The following is a 13,154-nucleotide window of genomic DNA, read 5'->3' as shown; positions in this document are numbered from 1 at the left end:
TATTTTCATACTGCTTATTGACTGGGGGTCATGGAGGAAGAAACAGAGCAGCCTAAACATCTCTTTACACTGCCATAAAATCATGTTCTTCCTCTGACATTCCAAGTCCATGTCATTGTGTGGCGCTGCCCTGGAGCCAATTTCATGTGGACATACCTGGTACAAGTACCAAGGGTGTCTTCTAGAAGGTTATACTTTTAGGATTCTCAAAACTTAATTTATACAAAGGGATTTTTAAAACAATCTTGTGACTATGCAAAACATTAGTCAACTATTTGTAGAGATCAAAAAGAAACCATACAGTATAATGCCAGAGTATGACTTCACCAGGAGCCTGGAGTTCCAAGTAAAAAAAACAAAGAAAATGCTGGCATTTGTACAAATATGCTCTTTCACGTTTTTATCCAGCTGATTACTGAGTGGCAGGATATTGTTTTCATTATTAATACGCAATTGGACTCTACATCTTTCTTTTCTGTTTCTTTCTAAAAATGAAATGTCCATTGTGGGAGATGTCTTCTGTTTGTATTCAGGTTCCCTTGATACTTTTTGGAAGATCTAGGAGATAAATGTATGAGGAAACGGCAGTCTGTAGATTATTGTTCTTCCCAGTGCCCTTTGCTGAAGGAACATTCGACTTTCCTCTTTTGACGGCTAGAAGCCGATACTGTGTGGTTGCAAGTTGTCAGACCATGTCTTCACTAATAATCAGGAGCCAATCAGAGTGTCATCTGTGGTATAGTGATCAAATGCATGTTGAAAGTGTAGAACTTTTTTAATACTGTAAATGTCAACTACAAAATTGTTTTAAAAAAAAATGTGCACAGGTGCATATGAATTTTTTCTTTAAATTTTCATTAAGCAATATATAGGTAGATTCACAGAAAGTTACGCCGGCGTATCAGTAGATACATCGTCGTAACTCTGAATCTACGCTGTCGCAAATTTAAGCGTATTCTGGAAACCAGATACGCTTAAATTAGGCTAATATACGAGCGGCGTAAGTCTCCTACGCCGTTGTATCTTAGGGTGCAATATTTACACTGGCCGCTAGGTGGCGCTTCCCTTGAGTTTGGCGTAGAATATGCAAATGACTAGATACGCCAATTCAGAAACGTACGTGCGCCCGGCAGATTTTTTTTACGTCGTTTACGTATGGCTTTTTCTGGCGTAAAGTTAGACGAACGAATAGCTGGCCTAGTCCATGTTAAGTATGGCCGTTGTTTCCACGTCGAAATTTGAAAAACTTATGTTGATTGTGTAAGTCGTCCGTGAATGGGGCTGGACGTTATTTACGTTCACGTCGAAACCAATACGTCCTTGTGGCGTACTTTGGAGCAATACACACTGGGATATGTACACGGACGGCGCATGCGCCGTTCGTAAAAAACGTCAATCACGTCGGGTCACCACCCATTTACATAAAACACGCCCCCCTCATCCTCATTTGAATTAGGCGCGCTTACACGGGCCCCATTTACGCTACGCCGCCGTAACTTAGGAGGCAAGTGCTTTGTGAATACAGCACTTGCCTCTCTGACTTGCGGCGGCGTATCGTAAATACGATACGATACGCCGCCGTAAAAATGCACACATCTACCTGAATCCAGCTACTACAGTACAAAGCTATTTACGTAAACAAATCGTTCATATCAACACATACTCTCACTAGTAAATTTGACCGGAGCATCTAGGTTTCTATATCCTGTGGTCACAAAGGGGCTAATAAACAGTATATGATGGGTAAAAAAAATCAAAAACTTTCAAGATATAAACTAGGACTTTTGTAATGTTGTGTTTGGGAAGTTGGTTATAGAGATAAAGTAGAAGATATTGACTTGGTTCATAAGTTACCCTGAAGAAGTGAAATTTTGGAGAGATGGTTTAACCACTTAAGCCCGGACCATTTTGTAGCTAAAGGACCAGGCCACTGGCGATTTTGGAGACGACTTCAGCACGACTTTGCGAAACTTACGACGCGACTTAAGGTTGCCTCCAGGACAGGTGACTTTGGCTGTGTCCAATCACAGAATAATCAGCTCTGTGGGAGGGAGGGGTTTGCCTGGGTAAACTTTTTTCTTGTTCCTGTAAAGTCGCTTCAATATAGAATTAGATCTGACTTGGAGGCAACTTCCATTGAAATCTACAGGTACAAGTTGCCTAGAAGTCGCCTTGAAGTAGTACAGGAACCTTTTCTGAAGTCGGAGCAACTTCAGTAGTGCACATTAAGACAGCTGTCATTCACTTCGATGGAATTTATGTCCAGCGACTTGGGGCAACTTGAGGTCTGACAAGGCGGATGCCAAGTTGCTGTAGTGTGAACCAGCACTAATGGTTAGTGTTTGACTAAAGTAATTTAATATCCATCAACTGTGTTTTACTCTTTTTAAATCATGATCACAACAGAAACTACCCAAATGACCCTGATCAAAAGTTTACACACGTCCGTTCTTAATACCCTGTATTGCCCCCTTTAACATCAATGAAAGCTTGAATTTTTTTGTGGCATTTGTGGATGAGGCTCTTTATCTTTTCAGAGGGTAAATCTGACCATTCCTCTTGGCAAAACCTCTAGTTCCTGTAAATTCTTGAGCTGTCTTGCATTACTGCACGTTTTGAGATCTCCCCAGAGTGGCTCAATGATATTGAGGTCAGGAGACTGAGGTGGCCACTCCAGAGCCTTCACTTTATTGTGCTGTAGCCAATGACAAGTCGACTTGGCCTTGTGTTTTGGATCATTGTCATGTTGAAATGTCCAAGTATGTCCCATGTGTAGCTTCCTGGCTGATGAATGCAAATGTTCCTCCATTTTTTTTTGATAACCTACTGCATTCATCTTGCCAATTTTGACCAAATTTCCTGTGCCTTTGTAGCTCACACATCCCCAAAACCTCAGCGATCCACCTCCGTGTTTCACAGTAGGAATGGTGTACCTTTGATCATAGGCCTTGTTGATTCCCCTCCAAATGTAGTGTTTATAGTTATGGCCAAAAAGCGAAATTCTGGTCTCATCACTCCAAATGACTTTGTCCCAGAAGGTTTGAGGCCTGTCTCTGTGCTCTTTGGTGTATTGCAAGTGGGATGCTTTGTGGCATTTGTGTAGTAATGGCTTTCTTCTGGCGACTCGACCATGCAGCCCATCTTTCTTCAAGTGCCTCCTTATTGTGCATCTTGAAACAGCCACACCACGTTTTCAGAGAGTCCTGTATTTTACCTGAAGTTATTTGTGTGTTTTCTTTGCATCCCAAACAATTTCCCTGGCAGTTGTGGTTGAAATTTTAGTTGGTCTACCTGACTGTGGTTTGGCTGCTGATTGGCATTCTCAATTCTTTAGATATCTTTTTTATATCCCTTTCCTGTTTTATACAGTTCAACTACCCTTTCCCACAGATCCTTTGACAATTCTTTTGCTTTCCCCATGACTCAGAATCGTCCGTGCAGCACTGGATGAAAGATGTAAGGGTCTGTCAAACTCAATGATCTTTTAAAATCACCAGGGTATTTTGATCAGGGTCATTTGGGTAGTTTCTGATAATGATTTTAAAAAGGAGTAAACACAGTTACACAGTTGATTGGTAATAAATGGCTTTAGCCAAACACTAACCATGAGTGAAAGAAATGTTTTTGTGTTATCATTCATATTCTGTGAAAAATGGCCAAGAAATCAAAAATTCTCATTAAAGCGATTCAAGCAGCTAATTGGCTTATGGATTTCTTTCAGAAGCAGTTGTCCAACAATAATTCTCTTGCCTTTGTGGCTGTGTGTGGTGAAGACATGAGCTTGGGTGTGTTATTTGGATATATATTTATATATAAATATATATAGTTTTTTTTCTTTGGCCCTCAACGAACCCCAGAGTGCCGCTCAGGACTAAGGATGAGCTTGGGCGTGTTATTTGGATATACCATATTTATTGGCGTATAACATGCACCTTCACGTTAAGATTGACGTTTAATGGAAAAAAATTGCAGTCAGTGCAGCCCTACCATTGCAGTCAGTGCAGCCCTACCATTGCAGTCAGTGCAGCCCTACCATTGCAGTCAGTGCAGCCCTACCATTGCAGTCAGTGCAGCCCTACCATTGCAGTCAGTGCAGCCCTACCATTGCAGTCAGTGCAGCCCTACCATTGCAGTCAGTGCAGCCCTACCATTGCAGTCAGTGCAGCCCTACCATTGCAGTCAGTGCAGCCCTACCATTGCCATGAATGCAGCATGATCTATGCCAATCTGCAGCCTCGGAGGGGAGCGAGACGAGCACCAACAGATTACATACAGGAGAATCTCCTGTTTACTTGGCCACTTTAATACAAAGTCCCACCTCCTATGATAGACAGAGCAGTCGTCCAATGGCAGCCCAGGAGACGGGACTTCCAATTACAGATAGTGCAGAGTAAACAGGAGATTCTCCTGTATGTACTCTGATGGCACTCATCCCGCCCCCTTCGAGGCAGCACCGATAAATATGATGCATATCTTTTGTGGCCACAAATCACCAGGGTTGTCTTTGTGAATGCTGTGCGTTACCAAACAGTGACTTACAATGATCAGGACAGACGGTAAGTATGTTGTCTGGAACAGGGCCGGCCTTAGGTGTTCAGGGGCCCTGTGCGAGCTAATCCTGTAGCGCCCCCGCCCCCCCCCCATCTTCACCCCTCGCCCCCTGGTCACCTAAACATACACAAAGAGAAGAAAAATATTTGTAACAAATAATTTGTTTTAATAACAGTTAATTTAAGTGCATGTGCAAACAATTACAATAATAAATAACTGCATAGACTGGTAACAATGATGTATATTAAATACATTAAACACAGAAAAAATTAACCCCTTCCCCGCCAATGGCATTATTACTGTAACAGTGCATATTTTTAGCACCGATTACTGTAGTAATGTCACTGGTACCCCCAAAAGTATGAAAAATGTCAGTTAGGGGTCCGATCTGTCCGCTGCAATGTCGCAGTCCCGCAAAAAATTGCAGATCGCCGCCATTACTAGTAAAAAAAAAAAAAAATATTACATAAATCTTTCCCGTAGTTAGTAGACGCAATAACTTTCTTATGTTACATCCTCCTCCCCTTCTGTGTGTAGGCAGGCTATAAAAAGTAAATACTTTTTCTTTTAATCTGGAAAAGTAGATGCATGCAGGGCCAGGGGCTCAGTGTGACTTGCCTTTCGGTGGACGGTGCGCTTAGACGCCACTGCGCATGCACTGTCTGTCCGAGAATAGCCAAGCGTTTTCAGGCTTTCCCGAGCAGCGGCAGCGCATGCGCAGTGTTTTCAGGTGCCGCAGCCGATGCGTTGCTCTTCACCCAGTCCCAGGCCAGGGGGACCTGGCAGTGCCTGCTGCTGTGACTCGTAGGAGTCCGACTCCTGTGATGATCATGTGAGTAACTGACTGCGACTCACATTCTGCGAGCTGTGATGGCCTCACGGCAGCCCCTGTTGCCCATGGCGCCCTGTGCGACCGCACAGCTCGCACACCACAAAGGCCGGCCCTGGTCTGGAATATAGGCAAGTCTCTTTTTTTTTTCATTTTGGATAAAGTACGGGAGGGACCCCTGTCAGATTAATGTTTTTATTTTTTCACCATCCGTATCCCATTGCGGAGATTTCCGTTCACTTCCTGTCTCATAACCAAATAGAAAGCGAGAGGAAATCCCTGCCACTTAAAGGAGAAGCTCACGTGGCTGGGCTTCTCCTATAGATCACAGGAGTGAAATTAATTTTGCACTCTTGTCACCCGTTTTTAGCAGAGAGTGTCCAAGAGAAGTCCGCTCTCTGCTGATGTTGCGTATATCAGTCCAGGCACTGCGTCATCCTGACAATGGGAGTCTGGATCCGCCAGCTGCCTGGACTGACACCCCTCTCAGCTCCCCGCCCCTACACAGCTCAGCGCTTTAATGAGCATGGAGAGAGATGAGCAGAGAGCTGTGACTGACAGTCTACAGCTCTCTTCTCACGAAGCTGTGAAATCCGAGTGATCGGCAATGTCCAATCGCTTGGTTTTCAGTGCTGAGGTGCCAGTGCTGCATCCACCTAGGTAAGTATAAAAAAAAAAAAAAAAAAAAGAAGAAACCCATACTTCTCTGGGGAATTCCCTGGGGACCCCCAGGTCCCCAGAACTAGTGTCACCATTGGAAGAGTTCACCTCTATTACTTTTCTGGGCACAGACAGCAGTAAAAACTGGCAAGCATTCTAATCCCTCTCCACTCTATCTAAAACTTAAAAAATAAAGTTTTGCCTTTAGTTATACTTTAAAGATAGCCTGTGCTCAGAAAAATGTGATGGCTAATATTACTGGTGTCTGCTTCAGGAAATATTTTTTTTGGTGTGGCAGATTTCCTGACTTAGATGTGATGCAAATAAGGATTTCTGACTTGATTTGCTGCATGATATGGTGTGTGTTGTTAAATGTTTATATAGATAGAATAATTGTATTTGGGTCATTATTCAAATTTCTGTATTTTCTCATTTCAATTTTACCAGGAAGAGGTGTTTCCATACCCAGAGATCAGTAAAGACGAGTTGGATGAAATTAACCAGCTTGTGGGCCCAGTGGAGAAGTTCTTTGGTGAAGAAGGTGAGATAACTCAAAAAGCATCGGATTTGTTCCTGGCAGATAAAAAGCACTAAATAAACCCCACTGTATTAGGTGTTTGCATTATTCAGTCCGTGACAAGGCTCCTGAGGACCTGAGATTGCTGCTAAAGTATAAATGGTTTATGGCTCCCTGAGATAAGTCATGATTCTGGCCTGCTTAAGCATATCATTTTATGGTGGCTGTCATTGCTTAATAGCTGGTGTTTTGAAAATGGCATTCATTAACTTTTGCACAATAGCTAAATTATTTTATATATATATATATATATATATATATATATATATATATATATATATATATATATATATATATATATATATATATATATATATATATATATATATATATATATATATATATATATATATACACACACACACACACACAGGGCTCAAAATTTCAAGCCCTGAGCTACTAGCCAGGCCTCAAGAGTTACTCGCCACCAGTTGCCCCACCTAATTCATACACTGCTCCACGCCTAATTGCGCCCCTAAACACGCCCTCGTAGATTATCTCATGGAATGACACTGTTAAATGTTTTATGCAGAATCAAGTTACACAATTAAATATTACCAAAAACAACTTTAACAAAATGGGACAGGGCACTGGGGACAGACCAGAGGGACAGGGCACTGGGGGCAGACCAGAGGGACAGGGCACTAGAACTGGATCTCTTCCCCATTCTCTTGCTGTCTCCTCTGCAACTCCCATCCATCAGGAATCCCTGTGTGCGGCTCCACGCTTGCATGTCCCCACTTCCCCCTTTTATTCAGGCTGGCAGTGAGGAGAGGAGCTGCAGCACAGAGGGAGGGAGTACAATCCAGCGCCGAGATCCACACAACTGCACAGCCGTTGACACCATAGCATAGCGCACATTGACACCGCACAGCACACATTGGGCCAGATTCATAAAGCACTTACACCGTTTTTTTGGTAGATGCACGGCGTAAGTGCAGATTTGCGCCGGCGGATCGCTGCGCCTTACCCAGAGAACCAGATTACGCCTCCAAATAGACTTCATCGCCTCGGTGTAACCTTTCCACGCCGGCGCGGCGTTGGTGCAGATTTACGCTGGTCCGATCTGGCGTGGCCATGTTTTTTTTGTTTTAAATATGCAAATTAGGTTTTTGGGCCGATTCATCAACTTAAGCTTGTCCGGCGCAGGCTACTCCCGGTGAGCGGAGCTGAAATTTCCGGTGCAAAGTTACCCCTCATAAAAGCAGGGGTAACTTTGCACCAAACTTGCAGAGGTCAGCTGGAGAGCAGCTAAAGCAGCAGCATTACAAACGAACTGAGCAACAACACTTGCTGGACAACACATAGAGGAGGTCCCCATGTTGGGAGAGGCCCTCAATAATTACAGCCCTCTCCTCTGGGCTGAAATTGGTCATCCGCCCACCTGAGGATTCCTCATCAGCCATAACTGCCCCACCACAATGCAAACGACCTAGCTTAGAAAAAAAAAAGCTTCAGTACATTTGCACCTGCAGGGCGGAAGTCTGGGCTGATTCATGGACTGGGCTTTGGTAGTGGGTCGGCGTAGCTCAGGGATCACGCCGGGGCGCAGTTCTGAGCATGTGCAGATTGGGGCATTTACCCCTGGATGTCACTGAGCATGTGCGGTCTAAGATGCGCCCCGGCGTGACCCCTGCGCCACGGTCGGCACTTCATTAGCATAGGGTGACTCCCAGTTGGCCTTACCCCGCCTTACGCCGTCTAAAATCCGCCCCGCTGGGGCATCGTAGACAAAAAAAGTTTCTTGAATCACCTAACTGCCTCTCCGCGCTGGACCGGTGTAGTCTAAAAATGATGCACCACGCCGGTGCAAATCTGCACCATTGTATATGAATCTGCCCCAATGAGACCAGTCTGCTCACAGTGCTCAGGCTGAACTGCTGGACACCTACATAGAGCACAAGGAGAATAAAACTGCACAAACTGGAAGGCTGCCACTCTCATGTCAGGGCAACTTTCAGTGAGCGCTGTACTGCCTACCTGGGACACCCGGAGTGGTAATTTTCGCAATCCTCCACCTGACTCATTACTTTCTGCTCCCTGCTCTCCAGCTACATTGGTCGGGGGGGAGGGGGGCAGGCTCAGAGAGGTCATACTGTTAGGTCCCATGGCTTAATGAGAATTGTAAGGAGAGCACCTGTGTACTGCTCTGCCTGGGCGCGGCTCACCAGACTACTTTTCCCGAGCATGCACCTTTCCTCTTCGGCCGCCAATCGCATCGGGGCTCTAAGTGTAGGCACAGATTAAAGGGACATTGGTCATGCAGCACTGTCATCACTCGCCCCCAGCTTAAATCCACTCGCCAAATGCTAGCAGGCGAGTGGAAATTTTGAGGGCTGTGTATATATGTGTGTGTGTGTGTGTGTGTGTGTGTATATATATATATATATATATATATATATATATATATATATATATATATATATATATATATATATATATATAATATACACACACTGTTTTTACTGAGCATTTTGGTAAGATACACTAACGTTATTTTTTCAGCTGTGTTGCACACCTTCTATGGGTCAAGTGCCTGTAGTAATAATTCAAGTGCTTGTAGTGTTATATATTTTTTAGATAATATAATATGAATGTATCTAAATTGACACTGCATCTAAAATTATACCTATATTCTTAAAATGATTGAAGCCAAATTTTACTAACGCTCAAAATAATTAGGTACATGACTGGTGCAGGAATATGTACTATTTTAAATATCCTACATTTATTGAGTTTTATTTGAGCTTGAGTGGAAGGAAAACATACTCTTTTGGGCAATAAGCTGCATATTAGACCACTGCTATCTGTGTGTGAGCATAGGTCTATCTACTGTGACCCAACACGCCTTCCACAAGTCACTGTTAGTGCTCTTCAGTCAACAGAGACATGACCTTTGCTAATTGCAGAGCTCCTGTTCTGACAGGGTGGGGGAGTGTGTTGGACCATTGCAGGGAGACCACTGCTTTTGAAAAGAATGCAGCACGCTCCTCCATAGCTTACTGTCCCAGGGATAGGATTTTACACTCACCACAGAGCTTAAATAGAAAAAAAATATGTAAAACATTGGCCACAACAGGTATTTATGTTCAAATTATTTATTTTTCCTATCCAGGTTAGAAAATGGATGGCTGGTTTTCATATATGCAAGCATAGGTGAAATATTTAGCATCCTCCCTAAGCAAAAGCATCACTTAGGAAAGCTGCTGAGGAAAACAAGGATGCCAGCATTTCCTACAAAAAAAAAAAAAGGCCATTGGTCGTCCTGCATATATATTGTGCCATACTGCAAAAAAAATATATAACTTGCATACTAGTCCCTATGAGGTCATGTGGTTTTGGTGTGGTTTCAGAAAGCTCACCAAAACTCCTGCATGTTGCATCTTTGGTGTGCTTTCTGAAATCGCACAAAAACTTCGGGGCCTCCTAGAGGGCTATCGGAAAACGCAACTACGGTAACTTGCACAAAACCTGCGGGTTTCCTGTGCTTTGGCCAGAGTGCAACGGGACCATACTTGGGTAGTATCAAGCTACCCTGACTGGTTGCTGTTGGCAACAATCTAGCTTCCCGCTTGCTCCAGTATTTAATGTGCCTTTCCCAAAATATGGTAATGTTGCATTTAAACTATGTGACGCTTTTTAAAAGTTGGCCACTTTTCAATGAGTGGTTTAGCGTGTTAATAGTTTGACTTTAATCAGAGTAAACTGGAAGCTTCAGACCTTTCTGCTGCAAGAAATGATTGCTGTGTGAATGTGAGAGTCCTTGTGGTCCAGACATTCCACTGGGAGTTACAGGTCAGATAATTGTGTGTCGTATTATCCACTGCCACTCAGGATTATCCATCTGTTCCTGATGGCTTCATCTCTCTCATGCTGATTGCCTGCCTGCTATCTTGAGAGCAACAAAATAGAGGAAAACTTCTGTATACAATAAAGTTGTTTCCTCGTGCATTGTACTGTCACAAGCTCACAATGGCACCTGCCTGTGCTGATGTGTTTTGACAAGACTTCACCTCTGGCTAGATATGGAAGCTGCTTATCCCAGTGCTTATGGCTTTCTTAAAAAATAATAATCAGGAAACCAAAAGTATTGTAATATTAAAAGTTGGAAATCTTTAGCTTTACTCCTTTAGTCACTTTCTTGTGTAGAAAATATAGATTGTGGGTGGCTAATACGAAGCTTCTATATGGCACCAATACTTTTCAAACAGAGGTGAGCAAGATGTTACAATCTAAAGGGAAGCTGAATGCTTTTTGGTCAGTATATATTATTTTTGGAATGTTTTTAAAAGGTAATCAACTGACCCTATATATAATTGTCTTTTTAAAGGCATACTGTAGTACTTCCCATGCAGGTTAAAGTGACAGCTTTTCTGTAAAGGCCCCCCTGACTCGCATATGTTTACATTTCTTGTGCTCTCTCCCAGCTTCCTGGTAGTCAGTGTCAAATACCAAGCACTTTTGGGTATAGACAAGAAAGTTACACCCCTAAGATAGTGCCCAGCCCTAGTTGCCAATTGCTAAGCCCAAACACTGTCAGATGACTGGTGGAGTGATGTAACCATTCCTCTGGACCACTGACCGCTGATTTCAGCTCTTCTGAGAAGGAGGAAGTAGCTGCAAAGGAGCACATGTAAGGGGAGTAATATGGGGCTTGGGGGGGGATGCCCTTTGCAGACACTGTCACAAAGCCTTGCATGGACAAAGTGACAGGGGCCTTTTTAACTTCTTTATTTTACAAAAACGTATATTACAGGGAGCATCTATTAGGCTTGGTTCACATTTCAACATGTGAGTGCGGGAATCGCACCCGCAGTGAAAATGCACTGCTCTTTACGAAAATGCGTAGGGCTGCCATTAATTCTGAATGGCACCACCCCCCCTCCACCCACCCATGTAAAAGTGCAGGTGCGGGAACCACAGGAAAATCGCATTGTCAAAAAGACAATGTAATTTCCCTGTGGTTGCGTATTTAACCACTTAAGACCCGGACCAAAATGCAGGTAAAAGACCAGGCCCTTTTTTGCGATTCGGCACTGCGTCGCTTTAACTGACAATTCGCGGTCGTGCGACGTGGCTCCCAAACAAAATTGGCGTCATTTTTTTTCCCACAAATAGAGCTTTCTTTTGGTGGTATTTGATCACCTCTGCGGTTTTTATTTTTTGTGCTATAAACAAAAATAGAGCGACAATTTTGAAAAAAATGCAATATTTTTTACTTTTTGCTATAATAAATATCCCCCAAAAACATATATAACATTTTTCTTCCCCTCAGTTTAGGCCGATACGTATTCTTCTACCTATTTTTGGTAAAAAACAATCACAATAAGCATTTATCGATTGGTTTGCGCAAAATTTATAGCGTTTACAAAATAGGGGATAGTTTTATTGCATTTTTATTAATTATTATTTTTTTACTACTAATGGCGGCGATCAGCGATTTCTTTTCGTGACTGCGACATTATGGCGGACACTTCGGACAATTTTGACACATTTTTGGGACCATTGTCATTTTCACAGCAAAAAATGCATTTAAAATGCATTGTTTATTGTGAAAATGACAGTTGCAGTTTGGGAGTTAACCACAAGGGGGCGCTGAAGGGGTTATGTGTTCCCTGAAGTGTGTTTACAACTGTAGGGCGGTGTGGCTGTAGGCCTGACGTCATTGATTGTGCGTCCCTATATTAGGGAACACACAATCGATGGCAGCGCCAAAGTGAAGTGTTTACACAGTGTTTACACGCGGCTCTCCCCGTTCTTCATTTCTGGGGACCGATCTCGGGACTGTAGCGGCGATCGGGTCCGCGAGTCCCGCGGCCGAGGTCACGGAGCTTCAGACCGGGTCGTGGGCGCGCACCTGCGACCCACCGCTGGGCTTTATACAATCACGTACAGGTACGTGATTGTGCCCAGCGGTGCCATTCTGCCGACGTATATCGTCATTAGGCGGTCCTTAAGTGGTTAAAAAGGTTCATGCATTTTTTTTCCCAAAGCGCAGGTATTGCAGCCCATTCATTTGAATGGGCTGCCGTGCCCACCCAAACGCATAAGTGTGAGCTTTGCATTAGGGTGGCTGTACACGCTACAATCTGATTGTACAATCACTGTACCATCTTGTTTACTTTTACCAGAACTGTAATGCAATGACAAATCTATACAGTCCAGTCAATTTCTCTATCCTCTGGGTACTCCAGTTTCCTTCCACACTCCAAAGACATGCAGGTAGGTTAATTGGCTTCTTTCTAAATTGTTTTTAGTATGAATATGTATAAATGTGAATTGGGGGCCTTAGATTGTAAGCTCCATGAGGTCAGGGACTGATGTGAATATACAATATATATGTAAAGCACTGTGTAAATTAACGACGCTGTGAAATATTAACCAAAAATAGTGGCAGCTTTCACATATAAGTCGTATACCAAAACCTATAGCAATATGCACATAAAGTGCATAATTCATAAACAGTAATGTGAGTAAATCTCAGTCCATATATCCGCATGAATAAGTAATCTTAATAAGTCTAGATAATGAAAAATC

General features: G+C 43.2%; 1 protein-coding gene across 1 annotated transcript in view; it reads left to right on the top strand.

The window, feature by feature from the left end:
* Window positions 1–13,154, top strand: part of ACAD9 (acyl-CoA dehydrogenase family member 9) — a 101,793-nt gene that overhangs the window by 14,608 nt on the left and 74,031 nt on the right. The window contains exon 2 of the mRNA XM_040359357.1: window positions 6,488–6,581. Within this exon, the coding sequence (XP_040215291.1) occupies window positions 6,488–6,581 (94 nt within the window). The remainder of the gene's footprint in view (window positions 1–6,487; window positions 6,582–13,154) is intronic.

Source organism: Rana temporaria, chromosome 7 (assembly GCF_905171775.1).
Source record: "Rana temporaria chromosome 7, aRanTem1.1, whole genome shotgun sequence".
NCBI classification, from domain to species: domain Eukaryota; kingdom Metazoa; phylum Chordata; class Amphibia; order Anura; family Ranidae; genus Rana; species Rana temporaria.
The sequence above is the reverse complement of the archived record's forward strand: the minus strand, read 5'-3'. Positions and strand labels throughout refer to the sequence as shown.